This window comes from Nipponia nippon, unplaced genomic scaffold (genome assembly GCF_047370975.1).
Source record: "Nipponia nippon isolate SJK-2023a ecotype South Korea unplaced genomic scaffold, ASM4737097v1 scaffold_3, whole genome shotgun sequence".
Lineage (NCBI taxonomy): Eukaryota > Metazoa > Chordata > Aves > Pelecaniformes > Threskiornithidae > Nipponia > Nipponia nippon.
The window spans coordinates 53,365,027-53,386,042 of NW_028262347.1; the positions used below are offsets into that span (position 1 = coordinate 53,365,027).

The window sequence follows — 21,016 nt, forward strand, 5'->3', positions numbered from 1 at the left end:
CCGCCAAGAAAGAGGTGTGACTGCGTGGCCAAGTCTGGAAGACAGTGACCATTTCTCTTACCAACAACAAAGTAGTAGACAGAAGACCATTTGTAACAAGCTGAGCTGTACCAGCAGCAGCCCTCATTAAACACTGGAATAATATGTGATGGTAGCATTATTTTGATTTGCTCAAAATTAGCAAGAGGGCATCTATAGTACTAATTTAAAGCTGTCTGTTTCCTTTAATCTTTGCAGCTTTGACTTGTGTTTGCTGTCTGAGGGTGAGCGACAGTGTATCTTTTACTTTAGTTGTATTACTCCTGAATTCTACTTGGATACAGTGGATAAGTGAACCCTACTTTGGAAATGATGGGCTGAAATAAATTTTATGTACTTGGGCTCTTCTTTTTTCCGGAATCATAATACCTTCCAGCTTGTGGCTGGCCAGCTGACAGCTCTGTTCTAATACAAACCATAGAAAGTGAGGAAAGCTGCTTCTTTTATGCTAATATGTTCGGTGTTCACCACCAGAGGTGGACTATTGAAGTGGAGGAATCCTCCTGTCAGAAACACTATAGAACTTGTAGGCTTAACATTGGATCCCTCGTGCCTGCCAGTATTCTTTTTTCAGTGATTTTAGAACAGATAAAGACTATGCATGATTTCTGATCCTATGTGTAACACAGCCCCAAACATTTAGGTAAAGATCTTTGTAAAATGCAATCAGAGAGCAGTGTCATAGTTACTTGTAGGCACTTCAGTATGCCAAGAGAGAACACATGCTTAGTTAATGCAGCTTAATTTCTCAGTGGCAATTTGTCGGTTTGTGGTAACTCAGTTGCTCATGATCTGTTCAAAGATGCATATTCTCAGATAATTGACCAGGACAATACATTGCCTAATATCAGGTTTCATACCTGCAAAGTATTACTTTGGACCTTCTCCTGTTCTGAACTTTGGCAAAGCCTCTTGCTATAATATGTTTGTGTTGTGGATGAGTACTTATGTTTACGATTCTGTTGGTAACGTTTGTCCCTTCTTGCATACAGAGCCAATGTATGTTCAGATGATTGATACATATAGAGAGTGCTACTTTGTTCACATTGTTTACTAATCTTAACAATTTTTGCTGTTTTGGTGTTACACATCAGGTATTTACAAATGTACATTTACTCATAAGAAGTTGGGAATTACCAAAGAACAGCTTGCAGGAAAAGTATTGCCCCACCTCATTCCTCTTAGTATTGAGAACAATCTTAATCTCAATCAGGTAGGAACATGACTATGTTGCCTGCTTTTACTTGATAAATTGACAGAGAATAGATTTAAACTGTTGTCAGATAAAAATTCATACATTACTGTATGTCTATGTCTGCTGTAAAAGCAAACAAACAAAACCAAGAAGCCTTCCAGTATTACTGTATTTGCATGTTTAAAGCTTGTTATTTTTCAGTGGATCTGAAAACTCTAGTATAAAATTTCAAAGATAATGCTATCACCTTCCAAATATCCTGCAAAAGCAGTTGGCTACTAATATAATTACAACTCAAATTAAAAGCTGAAGTACAATATTGATGTTTCTTCCCTTGTGCTTGTTTGTAAATGTTGCAGGTAATGTAGAAGGGCAATCATAGGATTTTTTTTTTTTTTTAATTAATCTGGTAATATTCATCTGTGGTTTTTTTGTCTGGGTTGCCCCACTTTTTTTTAGTGATATATATTTTTCACTGTTTCAGTATACACTCTGCTTGTAGTTGGGTATCTCGTGGAAGATAGTGAAGGTGGATTATAAATTATTTAAAAATCTGCCATTTATCTGACATTGTGTATTGTAAGTTTTATGAGATATTACCTTTTAAGTTATACATGTCTGAATTCTATCACTGCAAAATCCAAACTTCTTGCATATTTCTTTTACAGTTCAATTCTTTTATTTGTGTTATAAAAGATATGCTTAATAGACTGGAAGCAGAGCATAAAACAAAACTTGAGCAACTTCATGTCATGCAAGAGCAACAGAAGTAAGTGTTTATTTACAGGTGTTTTAGAGAAGGAACAAGTGAGCAGAGATAAATTTCAGTTAATTTTTTAGCAATTATGAGAAAACTCTAGCCCTAGCAATAAAAAATCTAGGTAATTCTTATTTCAGTAGCTGAGAATTACCTCAAATAAGCACAGTTGCCAGCAAGGATTTATTAGTCCTAGAATGATAATAATATTGTGATGTCAATGGTTTTATAGAGTAAAATCCTTCACTTTTATACAGTTCAGTCACAGTTTATTATTTTGGGTCAATAATTTTTAATTAATTCATTAAATGTAAAAGTTCATACTGAGCTCCACTAGTACAGTTTATGTCTTAATTCTATATGCTAAGTTGCTTTTCTGTAGTTGTTGAGAACATAAACCACGCTGGAGAAACATAAACATTGCAGCCTTTTAGAAGGCAGTGATATTTGAAGGTATTTAGAGCTATTGTATGGAGTCTGATACGAGGTGAGATTTCTGAGTCAAATTAACTTGGACTACCCAAAGTCTGTGTCACCTCATTCAAAAGGAGGAACTAAGACCATGAGAAATGATCATTAGGAAACCTTTACAATTGAAAATATTAACATTTCCCAGTCTCCTGCAGGCATTCTATAAAAATGGCAGTGCTTTCATAATGCAGGGTTTTTTTGTATTATTTAAATGCAGAAGAATAATCTGCATTGCTGAATTAGTGTTGTGGATGTGACTGTTAAGTTATCTTTTTGTAATATGTATACTCTGCACTATATAGATCTTTGGATATAGCTAACCAAATGAGTGTGTCTGAAGAGGCAAGATCTAGTAGTACAAGTAATCAGGTAAGCAACAATATTTTATTGCGTTACTTTATATATAGAAATTTAAAATTACTTAGTCAATATTTATGTTACGTTAAATTACAACATTTCAAATAACTAAGTTTTGTTTCTTTGAACTTAAACAGATTGACAAGGTATTTAATACTAGTGGAACTGACCTTCTAACCAGTGGATCTGAGAGTAAAGAGAATGAGATGTCATCAAAACAGAAAAAGGTGTGTTTTACTTTGTTTTGGAATCCTGTTACATCCATCTGTCTAATACAAGGCTGATACGGTTGCATAAAAGGAGTATAGGTAAATACTTACCATATTTAAAGCTTCAAAAGAAAAACTAACTGCTGTTGTATAGCACAGCACCATACATAGTCACATGTGAAGGTCCACTGAAAAATGTTCAAATCATATCCTTGAAAATAGCTTTGTACAAAGCAGGCAGCAATGAGGATTATAAATTTTTCATCATTTTCTTTCTCCTTAATTATAGATTTCAATGAAACTGAAACTCAGCAGCGGATTTAGATGGGAAGATCAAAATAAGCAACTTTATCATAAAATTACAAACAGAGATGAAGATAAAATGTAGAATTTCATGTAGTGGCAGAGACTAACATGTACTGTACAATTCAAAGTAAAATGAAAATGAACAGTCAATATGGGGATAAATAAAAGAAGCAAAGAAAAAGCATGACATGACATAGAATATTAAACATAAGCATAAACTATTGTAAAATTCTTTTCATGCTATTAATTATGTAAATGGCTCCCCAGAATCTATACATTTTACCATTTTCATTTCTAGTTATCTGAACCCTCTCAGTAATTTTGGACTAAGGGGGAATGATTTTATGATTTTATCCTTCATCATTAACAAAAGTAGAGTTAAAATCCTGAAAAGCCTCTTAAGCAATCTTAAAATTCCCTTTCCAACTCCATGGTCAGTTGCAGTTCTATATCAAGTGCCAGCTGGTAACCATATAAAAACAAAAACTGTGAAGAACACTTTTTCTTCTGCCCAACATTAAGAAGGCAAAGCTAAAACGGTTTTGTTGTGATACCTCTTTATTTGAGATCTGCTCAAATTTCTCATTATGCTACTTTTAATATTGTATTTATTTAAGTACTTTTTAGCAATATGATAAATATTATAATAAATTTTGTGCTTATCTACTTTCTCTTTTGTATAAATAATATGTATTGTTCTACCACATATTGAAACGACAGTGCTATTTATGAAATACAAATATCAACGTAAGAATAACCATTCTGTGCAACTTAGTGTCAATACTTTCCCTTTTAAAGGCATCACTTACACTTGAAGAGAAGCAAAAGTTAGCTAAAGAACAAGAACAGGCACAGAAACTGAAAAGCCAGCAACCTCTTAAGCCACAAGCAACTGCAATAACACCTCCAGTGAAGCAGGTGAGAAAGAACAAACTACTGCACTGTTTCCATTGGAGCTGTGATGCTTTTTTCCATTCAGATGCTGTATGCATTTAGCATTTTTTTCTCCTGTGAGTCACCTTTGTTTTCACTAGTAATACAATGGCACAGCTGAGAAAAACTAAAACAAATTTTAATCTGCCTTCCATTTGCATCATTAGCAATATTTCCCACTTCTTAAATTGCAGGAGTTTCCAATGGAATAATTATTATTGGAAGGCCGTTGTTCTAGAGAAGGAAAAAGCACATATTAAAAAAGGTTTTGCTCCAAAGAGTTTGTTCACTACATATATAAAGGGCTTGGGGATAGGAATGGGGCATGTAAGAAAATGTCACAGTAGTACATCGTGTATAGTCTTAGTTGTCAAATTAAAGCTGCATAAAATTTAGTTCTAAGTAGCAAAGAATGAAAATAACCTAATTGCTTTTGTGTATAATTACATTTCATGCCCAATTCCATGCAGTAAATTCTAACTTCTGGGAAAAAAAAAATCTAATTTCTGCAGGAGCAATGATAAAGACTGTTGCTAGAGTGTTTGTACAGGAAAAGCATTTAACTGCATTTTATGTATTTTGCAGACAAAAGACTTGACAGATACCTTGATAGATAATATGTCGTCTTTGACTAGCCATTCTATCAACAAAGCTAAAGTTGCATCTTCAAACAGCTTCTCTTCTGTCCCTTCTATGGGTGTTGGAATGGGATTTTCATCACCTATTGACAACACAAAGAGAAATATAACAAATGGACTAAATACTAATATGGGTTTTCAGACTGCTGGATTCAGTATGGGAGCTGGTCCCACCACTCAGAATTTCTTCAGTTGTCCAAGTGCAACAGCAACAACCAAGATGAACATTGTACCAACTGCCAATATGCCAAATTACAGTCCTATGAATGCTGCATCTGCAATCTCTCCACTGGCACAACAAAACAGACCCCCAGATATGTCTGCTTTAGATAATCTTTTTGGTCCTCAAAAACCCAAAGTTAGTATGAAACAGTTGGCTCAACAGAAATCAAGCCAGTGGGTTAATCAGTTTGTACCCCCTCAAGGGTCCCCAGGTGCGAGCAGTTCAGCCTTGGCACCTCAGATGAACATGATAGGACAGCCTGGCTTTGGTATACAGGGTAATCCTTTCTTTGCTCCTCAGAACTTTGCACAACCAGCAAACGCAATGACAAACAGCAGTTCAGCTAGTAATGACTTAAAAGATCTTTTTGGGTAAAATGTTTTGTTTTCTTCTTTCAAAGTTCGCTGAAATTTGGATCATGGGTAAGCTGATTAACATCTTTTTTTGATTAGTAAAAGCATGACTTGGGGAAACTTTCAGCCGAGCAAAGTAAAGACACTTGCACTGGAAAAAAGACTTGATTTTGCATTCACCTGGTACTGCAGTGTAATTGTGTAAGTGCAGAGTCCTCTTACATGCTAAAGATTTCCTGTCTCTTTGCTGAACATCAGAGCACTGAAGGTAGGATGCATATATTCAATTGAAAAAGAAGCAGCTAAGTATTTCAAAATTATTCAGAAGTGTACTCAATCAACTCCTGTGAAATTTCCTACAAAATTTTGTTTCTTAAATTCAACAAAAATCCTTAAGGGGTAATAACACTAGTGAATGCAATTCTGCAGCCCAATCCTTTCTGTGTCTGCTAATTTCTTACTGATGATATGTGTTGCCTGAATTTGGCACAAACTCATTTTGCCATATGACAGTTTGCAAAAAGTAAATTCTTATGCTGCCTCAAAAAGTTTTGTTAGCCATGTTACATAGAAAGATCTCTAACCAGTAACTGTGTAAGAGGCTAAGAAGAGAAAATATTTTTTATTTCGTCTCTTACAAGATAGTTAAAATTAGTGTGGCAGTAAACTACAACAAGATTCAGGAGGCATAAGCAGTTGTTTTAAAATTTTGTGCAAGTTTGGGACAGAGTAAGAACACTGCTCCAGTGGTCATGCTGTTTTACAACCTGGTTTATAATGCCTTGTTACCAGCCACGTAACAAAAGCAACGTACCACTTAAGGAGGGTTTTAAAATACATGTGGTGACATGATCACATTTATTATATATTCCAGTGTTTTGGCTAATTTGATACTGCTTCTGACTGGCATGAAAAAAGAATATGAGTAGTTCTGGAACCTCCTCAAAAGTATGTTCTCTGTAAAATTCAGATGTTGACTGCCACGCTCTTTAGTTACACAGAAATATCTTGAATGGCTTCATAGATTTTGGCTCCACTGGGAAGATGGAAAAGGATTGCCGTGTACAAGTTGCACATGGTTGTGTGAAAAAGTAGACTGCCGTAAATTGCCTTGACTAGAATAAACAATTTCATTTTAATTTTAACTCAAGTCCTTATGAAGGATAGATGAATATGAAGCAAGTTCTCAAAGACAGATTTGTAAGCTCTAGAATATAAGTATTTCAGATCCTTTTTATTGTATTACTCCAAATTTAATAAAGCTCTCCAGAACACCAAACAGTAGTTTCTTCTACTTCCCAGAAGGTGTATGTTCAGCTTGCCCATGATAGAATCTCTGCTCTGTCAGATACTACTCTTGGGTTTTCACTTTTTCTTTCCTAGGAATTTCAGGAGCTTTCTTACATAATATTTTGAAGACTATAGCTGGCTATTTTGAGAAGGAAAGAGCTAGTTACCTTTTTTATGGAAAGCCTACATGCTTTATTTTTCAAAGCCTTTCACTGAAGAAATTGTTCTTTCATTTGCTGCTTAAGAAACCAAAGGGCCTTATGCTGTAAATGTGACTTGTATTTTGTTATATTTCCACAGTTCTAAGCGGTAATAGCATTAAGCATATTTCTTAAATAATTGTTTATTGTATTATAGCTGCTGCCTTAGTCCTATTATTTTAAAATACCTGGGACCAGTGAAATTGTGGTTTAGAAAACAATACCTAACACATTGTGATGCTTATGTGCTGTTAATATTCATGGTAAACATTGTAGGTTATGTTAAGATATCTGTGTAAACTTAAGACAATACTAGAACGGCTAAACTAAGTTCATTTATGGTTACTGGTACTCTATACTCTCAATCACACTAATGTCTTCTTTTATGTCAACTCTGGAAAGCTACGTTTTGTTAGGGTATCTTAGGCAAGCCTTTGAAGAATTACTTGAATCTGTATTCCTCTAAATTATTTGGAAAATAAGGTTATATTAAAAATAACACCTCTTAGGACTCTACAATGTATTAAATTAATACATCCATGGTAAAGGCAGTCTTAAATGTCAGTGTCCTGATCTGGGGTTTCAGTCCCTGATCCCCCTAGACTGGGGGCTTTTCAGAACTGGATTTTAATTTAACCTATTGGAGGGAAAATTAACTGAAAAAATTGCTTAAATTTTATATGCTAGACCTCCTAAAGTGTGGGATTTGGAGTATGTGCTTTTGGCATGGGCTATCTGAGAATATAATCTAATTTGCAAGAACTAAGTAAAAAAAAATCCTGCAAATTCAAATTGAGAGGCTCTGTGCAATGGTAATGTGATGGAATAAGATCTTTATCTGCTCAAGTAATATGATTTTTTTCCTACTTATATTTGAGAACATAATTTTTATTTCTCTTGTTTGATGCAATTTACAGAATGACCAGAGTAGAAGAGTAATAACAAAGCAAGCTGAAAAGGGTGCTTATGAAAGTTATAACAAATTTTTCCAGTTATTTAAAAATAAAAAAAGAAAAAACAGATAAAATCAGAGGGTCAAATCCCTCTTCCTTGTAGATGCTTCCTGCTTAGGGTGTCAGGAAACTGGGTGTGTGTGAAGTTCACTAATTATTTCTTCTTAACTTAAAGGAAACAGGTAAGTCACCAAGGCCATGTGCCACTTGGCTACTGGTACAATAGTTTTTCTTTAGGAAGCCTTGTCCACTTGATCTCTCCACTTCCAAGTCATCGTTCTGAGGCCCTGCAAAAGGCTGGAAGATTCATGTTGCGGCCAGAGTGAATACCATTGTTTGAGAGCAACAGTTGTACTTCACATCTAGGTTGTTGTATGAGAAGTAGGAGGAGGAAGGAACAATGTTACAAAGTGTGGGCATTCCAGGGGCCTTCTGTTTCTGGACTTGGAAAGCAGTGTTATATACAGCTTGGCATGAAGCAGAGGGACTGTCTACCCCTAATGCAAAACAAAATGGAGAACACAGGTTTGAAATTGGTATCTGATTAAGAAATTGCACATTCTGTTACTGAAAAAGTAACCTGATATAAAATAAGTTCTTATGACAATGTCCTCAACAATTCTGTAAATTACGCAAAATTTCTGCCCTTTGTGTTCAACATAATTTAAAGGAAAAAATATGGAAGCCTGGCAGGTTATATCATAACCTTACAGCCTCCACCCTGTGCACCCACTGTGCTCAGGCACTGCAAGCAGATCTTCATTCCACTGTGGAAATTAGAGCAGAGTCTGGGCTGAACTGCCGAGCCCACCTGGCTTACTTTACATCCGTTTGTAAAGGAGAGGTAAAGAGAAGGGAATAAGTTCCTATTCTTAAATTGATTTATCTATATTATGTTTACTCCAAAAGGTGAAAAGAAGGAGAAATAGCTGCCTGTCTTAAGTATAAGCATCGGTTGTCCTTTGGCTGCTCTGGTGTATGCTAAATGAACGTGACTGCACCAAGACAGCAGTGTTTTCCGTATTAGAATTGTTGTTTCCATTTGCTTTGAAGTATGAAAGTCTCTGAGGAATCCTCTGAAAACTCAGTCTTAGAAAACAAACTAATCCTGCTGGACGGAAGGATTGTATAAAAGAGGCTTGAAAAACTTTGTCTGCTGGGGCTGATGGAGAGGAACCTTGAAACTACTGAGTTACAGATTAGCTCAGAAGCCCCTAGGTCTGCCACTCAAGAAGAGAGAAACAGGGAGTGAAACAGCACGTGTCGTTTCAGGGATGGAGGGGGGAGCAGATTTTGTTCCTTGTCACACAAGCATTCTGAATACAGCACAGAACCGCCTGTGGAACCTGCTTATGCAGGAGGACGGCAGTACCAGAGGAGTCTTTTGAAAGGTAAAGGAGCCCACCAATTATTTGGATGATGGGGAGAGAAATGTTATTGGGAAGACGGGTAGGATGCCCTAGTTTGTTTTAATGAAGATACTATGTCTCCCTCTCTCAATGGTGATGTGAATTAGAAATGTCTTGGGGAAGTCGTGGCCTTACAGGTCTACACAGATGCTGAATACCCCAAGCAAAAGGCTGAATTTTTGGATGTATAGGTGCATAACATTTCAAACCTTATTATTTAAAACTCTCCTTTTCTGTTAAGTTTTGTCTTTTTAGCAACACCTGTTTCACATTTATGTGGAACTATAACAAATACCCTGATGGCCTTTTAAAGTAAGAAAAACATGTGTTAACTTTTGTATTGTAACCCCTGTTATAATGTTATCTATGTCTGTAGATAGATAAGTAAGTGTGTATATAGTTTACAGGACTTTAGAATTTTCAGTTCAATTGCACCAAAAGAGCGAAGATTAAATGAGAAGTTAGGTTTGAATCAAATTCCACAAGGCTTCCATACAGGCTAACAATGATATGATACTTTTGTTATCTATTATAAATTTACATGCTTAGTCTGCCTATATCTACCTGACTTGAGCAGAAAAGGAAAGTTTTTAAAACATAAGCTTATGACCACTGGATCTCTCATTGCAGATTAAGTTTTTGGACTTTAGAGTGACCTTTGTTTATTGATTAGGAGTTTTTTATTGGGGGTGGGTGGGATATTGCGGATTTGTGCCATTTCCAGTGAAAGAAATATAGGGAGGAGGAGTACAGAAAAAATACCCTGTTGTATATGTGACCCTTTTTTGTTCTTTGTTAAGAGATATGCTGCATTTTATATACTCATTGTGAACTTTTACTCTGAAATAGCTGTGAGGAAACCTATCTGGAGAATTTCAGATGAGTTAGCTGATTTTCAAGTGAGGTCCTGCCTTGTACCTAACTTTCCATTAGGATTTCACTGCTTTTCAAGAAAATTACCCAAGGCAGTAAAACCTTGGACTCATACACCAAATCGTCTTGCCTTCCAGGCCTCACACTTGTATCAACAGAACAAATAAGCCCCTGAGGTTGTATTGTCTCTAAGTTCTCTGAAACAGTTCTAACTGCTGTACAGATTTCTGAGATGAAGTTGTAAATCAAAATGTGTTATAGTGAACTCAGGCCTTGTGCAAAATATTTAATACTTGTTTATTTGTCTAATCGTACAGTCTCTGTACTAGTGGCAGTTTTATGTTTTGATTGTAAAACATTAGAATTCTCATGAGATTTATAAAGTGATGTTACTGTAGTGTCAGCTGTGATTCATAATTAGAACTGTCATAGCATGGCATTAGTGTATATCTGGTTTATTGGACAGCTCTTCAAAAACAAATTTATTCTTGTATCAACTTTTAGATCAGCTACTTAGAAAATATGTAAAAGGTACAGTGACAGTTTCAAGAAATTCATATCACTTTGTACTGTGAATGAGATTGCCTATGGAAATAAATGAACTTTTCATATTTTCATGTTGGAAGATATTTTTATTTAAAATTTCCACAAAGTTAACTAATAGTATCTTATTTAGAAAACTTTATCACTTTGTATTTTGTTTGAAATACATTTTATCCCATGTAATTTTGAGTTCATTTCTTAGAATGATTGCTGTCCAGACATCTGTAAAATGTGATCACATACTGCCTTCATGCAAAGAATAAAAGTTTGGGGAAAAACTGACGCACTAGATGTCTTTAAAATTAGCATTTACTTTTTCTGAAAGCACACTAAGCCCGTGTCAGAATCTGGGATTCTGATGCCACAGAGTGATCTCAATTTGTATTTTCATTGCTCGTTTACCCAGAAACCAGCCCTTTCTCTAAACCTGGGTTTCAAGATACACTGCTTTGTCAGGCTTAGAGTCTGTCAGCACTCTGAAGGAAGCTAGTACTCAGCTTTTTGTAAGGTATAAGTTGATCAAGTATGAGGCATCTGAGATCTGATCTGCTTAGAAGCATCGTTGTTGGCTGGAGAAGGTACGGGAGGAGAGAGTAAAAGAAGACAGACATGGGTTAGGTGGAAATAGGTAGCATCAGGTGGCTCCATTTCCCTCTTCATTTTCATTTGCTAAGGAAGACAGCATCCCCATTCCTTCCACAGCTTTATCCATCAGGGGCGTACAGCTGCCTTTTATGCCAGCTTTCAGTCAATAGGAGCAGAAGACAAGAGAGTGAACTTTCAGTAAGGTTGAGACATACTTGATGGCACCCTGCAGACAAAGCGTCTGCCTTGAGTTGCTCAGCAGATCACAGATCAATTACCCCCAAACTTATAAACCAGGAATTAAGAAATAGACTCCTATCCATGCCCAAACCTAAGAGCAGCTAAATAAATACTCGTTATTCAAGCTCTAAAATAATTTACTAAGTATTTTAGGCATGAATTTTAGAGTTAAATGATAGACTTACTTAAAAAAAAAATATCTTCCCTTTTTTTCCTCTGTAGGACACCTGCCTATGAACTATATTATTACGGCTCTAATGCAGTTTCTTCCTGCAAATTAAGGCAGTCGTGGACATGGAGCAACCTGGAACTTAGAAACGATAGCAATTTAATGGCCTGCCTGTATCTACTTACCAATTTTTGACATTTTTTTGGTCAGGCTTTTTGCTTGTACCTTAATCATTATTTGGCCTTTTAAATGGACTTTCTTAGAATGCATCATGGGTAACCTTTTGCAGGACATTCAAAAGACTAAGTTTTACACTGTTCTGCAATAATTAGTCATTAAAATCAAGGATAATCAAAGGAGAAGCTCCATTTGAAACTATATCAATCAAAACATTATTATCTTTTACCTGAAAACTGAGGGGTTTTGTGTTGGGAGCTGAAGTTACTACACAGGCAGCGTTTGTTCATGTCTGTCTCCATGTCTCCTTCATGCTAGCTTAAGCCTATGGTTTGTAAGAGTAAACAAAAACAAAACTTTGAAGAGCTTGCTTTCTAGCAGGTGTCTTAAGAAACAGATACCACAAGGAGGAATAACTGGTTTACTTTCTGAACAGAAAAATCAAATACTGGAGAAGAGAACTCAAAAAGCTACAAAAGAAACCAAAAACCAGAGAGATTTCTTCCCCTGCTATGCTGACAAAATAAATGCTTACTTACAGCACCAGAGCTGTAACTGCTTAGCTGATGTCACAGAATTGATTTCAAATATGTACAAATAAGCAAAAATGCTAATGAAGCAATCAGATACATCTGTAACTAGAGCAATAAACTTCTATAAACAATCTATCCTTACGCGGCACCAGATAGCTTTTGTGGGTTTTTTTGTTTGTTTTGTTGGGGTTATTTTTAAGAATTTATAAAAATAATTGTATCCTACATCTATTGTATCTTACAACAATTGTACCTTACAAAATAAGAGCAGGAAAATCAGGAAAAATAAAATTACACTAAAATGTCCTTTGCATACTTTTGTTATTAAACAGGAACCTTAAATGTAGCATTTCCCCAAAAAGCCTTATGTTACAAACCCTCACTTTACTTGGTTATGAAATAGAAAAAATCTGTATCTAAAAAAGTAAAAATACAATTTGAAATATTTGGAACACACTACATACAACTTTGATGTGTTGGGATAAAGCCCAATATAGCAGCTGCACTCAAGGCCTTGATAAAAATAGCAAAATAGGGTTTGGTGTGGCTTTGCGACTTGATAGATACTAAATGCCACTTCCGCTATCTGAGTGATTTCAATATAAAGTGTTAATGTATTTTCATTGTTATCCCATACAGGATTTGATTATTTTGGTTTTTTATCATGTAACTTGGCAAGCAGGAAACTCTTTAAAATTAGTTGAGTTTTTTGTAGTTCAATTGTGCATATGTGCTTTGTGTTTCTGAAAGAATTTATTGCTTGATTCTTACTGACAACCATTACAAGAAACAGATTTGCAATGAAATACCACCTTTGCACTATATATGCCACAGAACCACACAGTTGAAGCTCTTTGATTAAACAAGCCCTGTAAATGCTACTTAAGCTGATCAGATCATAAACTGGCTGCTGGGTAGGAGGTGTTTCCTTATTCTTTTCATTACATAGATAGTACAAAGCCTTGATTTTCTGCACATGGGAGAAATTAAGTAAGTGGAGGTCTCTTCACACATAATTGCCAGCTTAACTGAACTCAATCCCATGTATAGCACTTCTTTCATCAGAATTTTTTGTAGGATTCTGTGCCTGCTACTTTTCCAGGCCCTTTTGGTGCACCCATCTCTTGCAGCTCCTCTCTCTTTGATTTTCTTTCCTGCATCAATGCCCACAGGCAGTACGTGGCCGTGTAAAATTGTAGAAGAGCAACAAAAATCAGAGGGCTCTGACAATTTTTTTTTTCTGGTGATACTTGGTAAGAGGATGCTGAATTTAAGACAGCGGCAGCCTGAACTTTGTGCCTCTTGCTCTTCAGCTGGAGATCATTGCTTTGCCATCAGGGGCTGCAGAAGGGATCCTCACCCAAGGCTCTACATTTCTGCTTGATGATCCAGCCCTGGCAAGCTGCCAGACTGCGCGATGGAGGTGGCTGATGAGTAGGCATGGGTTTCCTTTGCTACCTGTTCTACAGGCAGTGTGAGACTGAAGGAGAAAGGTTAAAAGCAGCCGCAGGTAAGCGATCCAGAGGATTACCGAATCCAGATCCTAGAGTGATACAGCAACCGGTCAGAGTAGACAGGGAGATTGCAGGGAATGGCTGAAAAAAAAAAAAAAAAGAAGAAAGGAGACTGGAAACTGTCATCTGCCAAAACGGCAGAATATCCAGTGCCAGCGCCAGAGGCATGGACCTGTTTTCTTTGAGATCGTGTCCCCCGCCCACCCGCTCTGTTCAAATTCCTAACTTGCCTCTGCAGGCGGTACTGGCTGCTGCTGTCTCATGAAAGAGATTAACCGGTCCTGACAACTACTGCTGCTGACGGGCAGCTGCTTGAGCTCAAATTTAATTTAGCCATAACACACTTGTTGGAACGTTTCATTTCTGTGTGTTTATTTTTGTTGGAAGGGACTACTTTGTTAGACTGAATGACTGTGATTAGAAAGTTGAATAAATTACTCATTTTTCCCTGTTTTGCTGTAGCAGACGTTTTCTGGTGAAAGGTAGGTAAAATATACAGTATATAAAACTACATAGAGATTAGATTCATAAAAAAGGAACTTTATTAAACCTGTGTGTTTTAAAACAAATTTATTTGAATGGAAGTATTAGCATTAGTAATTACAAGCACTGTCCTGAACTGTGTGTTACTGGTCACCATGTCCTTCAAGGTGCCGCAGTTGATGAATTGCATTCTTCTTCAGTTCTTTTTTTATGCATGCATTGTAAGGGAAGACAAGATGTTGCTTCTTCAGTGTTGCTCAGTTTCTTAACTTTGAAAAACTAGTGTTTTTAAATGGAAATAGAACTGATATCCTTTCGACTCTTTCAGAAAAACTGCAGCTGATGCCAGGTGCTTAGCCAGTGATTTCAGATAGCTGAACAATATGAATATCTTAAAAAAACCCACATGTTTTTGCCAGACTTCTGAAGTTTTTAATTTATAGATTGTAAGAGATGACATTATAGTCACTGACATAGGTTGTCAGGACTTAAAATATTAATTTTAAACAGACTTACTTTGCTCAATGAAACAAAAAGTTGACTTACCGTTTTAAGCTGTGTCTCTCTCTATGCCATAATCATTTTTTTAATTAGAAGGGGCTACATAAAAGGTATTCTGGATCTTGTTTTATTCTAAAATAAATAAGTCCTAAGTGCAGTTCAGCATAAACACAACTCCCCCTTCTGAGGAAACTGTAGCATATATAGATTTTTCAGCTCTGTTTTTAAGATTAATGTGACTTCTCAGTCATCCTTCTCCCTCATTCCCTCTGTCCTTTGCAGCTTTGAACCTATTGCCTACTTTCAACCCTTGTTTGATGAGAGTGTGATTAAAATACTAAAGGTAAGGAATTCATATAAGTTTTATGGAAACCATTGGCTCATTAGAAGGACAAAATTTGCACTTCAAGTGAGGGAAGGGCTGTAGAGTGAGATAATTCATATATTAGACACTAGAAAATTCATGTAAGGGAGAGCCCCAGGAAGGCAGGTTTTATAAATTCTGATCTTCACATAGCAGCTGGTTTGGATATTTACTTACATATTCTACAGGTTTGGTTTTCAACAGTATTTAAAAGGAAAGAGATTTTTCATTAACTTCTATCATGATGTTTTCTTTTAAAGAGTTTAGATCTGGGATTAGAGGAACACAGTGAACTCCATGCTATAATTTGGTGAATCAGTCCAGTAGGAGACTGTACTCACAAGTCGGGTATCACCACAGATAATCTTGAATAGCATGTTATGTATGTGCTGCCTGGCATAGATTATCTGTCAAACATGGAGAGAAAACAGTACCAAAGACTATTCCCCTTTAAAATCTATTTTCCTAGTAAGGGCGAAAGGGAAACCAGACCAATTTGAAGAGATGGAATGATCTTTTGAGTAACTTCTAACAAAAAGATTTCTAAAAACATCAAAACAGTTCCTTGCTGATAGTGACAGGCTACATGTAAAAGGCCATAAGAAATCTTAACCTTCAAAACGATCTGTAAAATATAATAAAACTACCATAAGGTGTCACTATAACCCAAGCAACTTTCAAATAAATTGCAAACATTATAGAAATGTTCCTATCCTGCTACAAGGCTTTCCTTATACTGCTTTGCAAAAGTAAAAAAGGACCTGTTTTTAAATGGCATAGAGCATTCCTGCGTGTACAGAAATCATCACATTCAATACACTATCTTTATTTTTTCTTTTTTCTTTTTTTTTTTTTTTTTTTTTCCTGGTCAGTGTATTGTCACCCTTTCTTAGCATTTAGACCTATTCACTTTTGGGAGAGCAGTGAAGAGTGTTTGCAAAGTCAGCCACAAAAATATCAGATTTAGAAAACTACATTTTACACAGTGATTATTGGCTCTATATATGGAACTTTTTTTACCTTAGAGAGGGCTTCTATTGAAGAAGTTCATGCTTAACATATTTACTTGTAAGAAATTGAAAATAAAAAAAATGTTTTCTATATCTGTAGTAGTTAGTGCAATGATACGGAAGCTCTGTCCTTTTGAGGGGAAACAGATGTACTTCACATAATAGCTTTCCACATAGAAATGCTTTTAAAAGCCCTCCTACTTACTGTGTAAGGTGTAATAAATTACCATTTAATTAGCAGTTTCCAGTAGGAAAACTATAAATAAGAATTCCTATTTCCATTATTGGTTTATTTGTTGTTAGCATCCCAGGAGCCTCTATTTTAATTTCTTGTCCAACTGTGACCAAATTTCTTTCCTATCAGCTACCTGATCAGGAAGCAGAAACTAAAGATGAATTTTTTAACCATTTGAAATTAATGTCGGTTTTGCCACAGACATCAGGGAAACAAACATATCATCTGAAAATTTGTTTTGGGCTGACTCAACACAAAGCATTTTGACACAGCAGGAAAGGACTCAGTTCTCACATACGGTAAAATAGAAATCAGAATCCTGAAGTCTTTGAATCCATTTTCATTTATGGAGGAAAAGTGCAGATGTTGTAAAGCCATAGATTTCAAAACCTGAAGGACCATTTTGATCATTTAATCCAAACCCTTGTATAACATGGAATCCCAGGTCACCCCTTTTATCTTTGACATCAGATGCCGTCAATCTCGAAGGCTGAATTCCTATAGTACCCTTCTTTAATGTAATGTTATGACAACTCTTACAGGTGCCAATAGAAGTAGGGTCTCCGGTACACCAGGCACTATATAAGTGCAAAGGGAGAAATGGTTTCACCCCAGAGTTTCACGTCTAATGAACAGTTGCGATTTCTGTTGGAAATATAATGAAAGATGAAAGACACTCTCATATGAAATTCATGGTTGTCATTTTTTCCTTGGAAATAATTGTTTTCAGGAGAAAGCTAAGGCTGCTGCAGTCCCCTCCCCTGAAGAAGCTAACCATGGGCAAGAATCATGTGAGCATTTTTGTTCCTGGAGTCCTGTGCCCCAGTCTCAGGAGAAGTGCAGTGTTACAACTCTTGTCTCCTATTGTAGGATTTTTCTTTGCCGTATTTAATGCTCTGCCTCCTGAGGTGAAGTGACAATTTCAGCTTCGAGTGACTTTAATGCTCCCTGAAACTTCAGAAAGTAAACCCATTTAGAGAAGAACTCTCATGCTTTCTAAGCTGTAATCTTGTGATTTCTTAGGGCCCAAAATGTGATTTTAGCTTTGTATCCTACTGATATGAAACATATGTGATCATCCTGTCTCTTACTCTGTGTCCTCTCTTAACTTTTGAGCCAATTTCAATCCTTTTCACAGGAGTAAAAATTTCTAGGATCCTAAGTTGCTACATTTTATAAAAAATAAGCAGCAGGGTAGCACACACTTGACAAGATACCAACAAATCTATCAGACAACTTTTACAAAGGTCTTGTCCATGGAAAAAGCATTGTCAAACTCACACTGCTGTTGACATCAAAGTCTACCAATTGTATGGCCTACGTGCAGATGAAACCAGTATTCACTACTTCTGCTTCATTACTTTGCTCCATTTGGAAGCAAAAGTAGGTATTTAAAACTTCCAAAGAGATTTAATTTTGAAATATTGAAATGTTTTATTTCAATTTAATTTATAGAAATCTTAAGTTAGGAAGACAGGGCACCCAGGATTTTCTAGCCTTTGAGCTCTTGGTAAGAGCTAAAAGACAAACTCACTTGGGAAGCCCAGAGCCACAGATAGGTAACTCGCTTTACCAAAGGAAAGTTCCTCCAAAGGAATAACAAGAGTGATCCATGATCCAACAAGCGGCTCACAAGCACCGGGGATGTGATCACATGGTCTCCAACTGAAAAGAAACCAATTAAAAACTAACAAGGTTTTATTCTAGTCTGACTATGACTGCCCAGGCTGAGACAATGCTTTTCACTTGCGTGGGTTTCCACTGGAGGACACCAGCAGCCTTTGGTTATTATTAAGGCTGACCACACAGCATGAAGTGAAGCAGCTTTATGTTAATTCAGCAGAGGCACCAAAAGGTTAAATTGAGTTTCCCAGGATGTTAGTGTCAGGGTGTGAATGACTATGATGATTAAATATTTGTAAAGGGTTCAAAATTTTATATTTTACAAACACTGGGAGAAGTGGCTGCTTGCAAGGCTGTAGCGGGAAGCGTAGTTCACAAAAGTGCACTGTCTGAATGACACCTGCGCATGAAATGTGTACGCTATCCGGTCTGCACTGAAACCAGTAGCAAAATTCTCCCTTTAAATGTGGCAAAGACTTTACCCTAACCATTATTTTGAGGAATTAACAGTAGGAGTAGCATAAAGATGATTTTTCCAGGCTTTTCAACAGAAGAAATAACTGTAACGAAGTAGATGATAGCCTCTAGGTGTACATTTACTTGCACCTGTAGAAACTATTCTTCCAGGTGAGAGCTATGTTTATTGCTTGATCTGACATTTTCATGCTTAGTTTTCTTAAGGGGATGCCACAATCCCGAATCTAGCCCTATGTCTGCAAGGCACAGCTAGTGTTAGCACGGCACATCTCCTAGACATGGACTTGACCAGCTTCCAAGTTTTCTTACAACTAATTTTATTCTTGAGTACCCCAGGTAATGATAGTATAAGAGCCCACAGCAGTGGCTGTCTGCATGCTGGTTTTATGTCCATATAGGCTCTAAAATACAGTTTTAATACAGCCTTACTAGAGGTCTTTGGAGATATGAGTCTGTAGTTTCAGCTGTAGCTACAAGCTATATGATCCAGGAGTAGTTTTAATTTTGCAAAATACTTCTTTGCAAGTGCAGGCCTAAATCATGCTGTGTCTTGGACTTAGATTCCAGCTTGCAAGCAGCAAGCTTACAGTCATATGATATAACAAAATGTGTTTTAAGAAGATCTGAGACATCAGAAGAAGAATCGTAATGGGGTAATTATTTAATTTCTGCAAAAGAAAATTAAGGCATAGGGTTAAAACAGGGGAAAAAAAGTAGGAACAATGACACTCGGGGCCAGCAAGGCTATCGTGTTAGGTCTTGTTAAGGAAGACATGAGATTTCCTTAGCTCACGCTCCAAAATGTGTACTGGGATTAGTTGCATAGGGATTGCCATGGCCTCACCCAGCGCATCCTTGTGGGGAATTGGGTGGTGCCCCTGTGGACAGTGCCCCAACAAGAGCAGGGCACTGCAAAGCTGCCGTGACACTCTCTGCAGCAGCGTTTTGGAGTCCAGGCTTTTTATTACTCCTGCGGACCTAGGGAGGAGGAAGCAGAGAAGCAGCGCTGCTGCTGTCTAGCAGCCTCCCTGCAGAGAAACAAGAGTGAGTACCACCCTTTCTTTAAGCCTTGGGGAAAGGGTCAGTGAATTTCAAAAGGGGCCACCGCTGCAGCAGTGCAGAACTGCAGGCAGTGAAAGGATTGCAAAGCATAAAGAGGAGGGAGAGATGAAACCTGCTGTGAGAAATGGACAATTCTGCTAGGGGTGAGGTGGGCAATATTGCTAATGAGAGCCCTTCTATCCGTGAGGGGAATGTACCCTGCCAGGTGCCAGCTAGGACATATCTCTGAGGGAGCTGCTTGAAGCACTCCCAAGTGCACAAAGGACAGACCGAAGAATTCCGTGCTAAATGCAATTAGAGAATGTGTGGATAAGTGAACAAAGCACTAAATTTTGAGCGTAGCTCCTTTCTTGTGTCTGCTCTGTGCTCTCTTTAACTGAAGCAGAACCAGAAGTATAGAAAGAAGGGAGAACTAAACCCCTCTGTTCCATAGCTGCCGGGAGATACCAGTTTTGAACACCACTTTCTGACGTGAGCCCGCAGTCTTTCAAGGCAAATTCCTTGCACTGGGATTTGTACCATTTCCAGGTTGGAGCTGGGTTCTTACGTGGTCTCAGGTGTTCAGCTGCCCTAAGAGCATTCAGGAAACTATCCCAAATGTCAGCAAATGGAGGACAATTTCATTATACACTTCTACATATATATATATATATTGGTACAAATATACATACCTCTGATGTTTGGCAGTTAACCTGCTAGTGTTCGTTTTCTGTGTGCCCTCTGAAAATTGGACACCTTGTTTTAATGTGTGCATGTGATTGTGTTAGGCCTGTGCTCCTTCCCGCAGTGGTGACCAGGGTGCGCCAGGGCCAGGGATCTGGAGTGAGAAACCAGGAGGAATTGCCTCCTCTTGCTCAGCTGTGGAGATGGCCAGATTCAAGCTTGAGCGGTGTGAGGAGGAGGTGCAGCTGCTCCCAGGGCAACAAGACACGCTGCATGGAGGGTTTACCAGGCAGTCCTTGAGTTGGCAGTGAGAGCAGTTGCTGTTCAACCCAACTAAACAGAAATACACTCAAAGAAGCTCTGCTACAGGCACATGGGTAAGTAGTGCTGGGAGCTGGCTGGCCCCATGGACCTTAGCTGCATTTACTGCTCACTATGGGGGGAGTCTCTGCTAGGACAAATGTGTGAGCCTGGAGTTTTCCAACACTGCTCTACAGTACATGAATTATTCAAAGAAGAGAAAGAAACTGTAACCAGTTCTGCAATAAAAGAGACTCCAGCCAAGCAAAACTTCCTCAGGTCCCACGTACTGCTCCCTTCCCCTTCCCCTTCCCCTTCCCCTTCCCCTTCC

General features: G+C 37.4%; 1 protein-coding gene across 2 annotated transcripts in view; it reads left to right on the forward strand.

The window, feature by feature from the left end:
* Positions 1-11,031, forward strand: part of SCYL2 (SCY1 like pseudokinase 2) — a 41,185-nt gene extending 30,154 nt beyond the window's left edge. For both annotated transcript variants that reach the window (XM_087764295.1, XM_087764294.1), the window contains 6 exons: positions 1,134-1,252; positions 1,903-2,003; positions 2,765-2,831; positions 2,957-3,046; positions 4,133-4,252; positions 4,853-11,031. In XM_087764295.1, the coding sequence (XP_087620421.1) occupies positions 1,134-1,252; positions 1,903-2,003; positions 2,765-2,831; positions 2,957-3,046; positions 4,133-4,252; positions 4,853-5,503 (1,148 nt within the window). In that variant the 3' untranslated portion in view covers positions 5,504-11,031. The remainder of the gene's footprint in view (positions 1-1,133; positions 1,253-1,902; positions 2,004-2,764; positions 2,832-2,956; positions 3,047-4,132; positions 4,253-4,852) is intronic.
* The last annotated feature ends 9,985 nt before the right edge of the window (positions 11,032-21,016 follow it).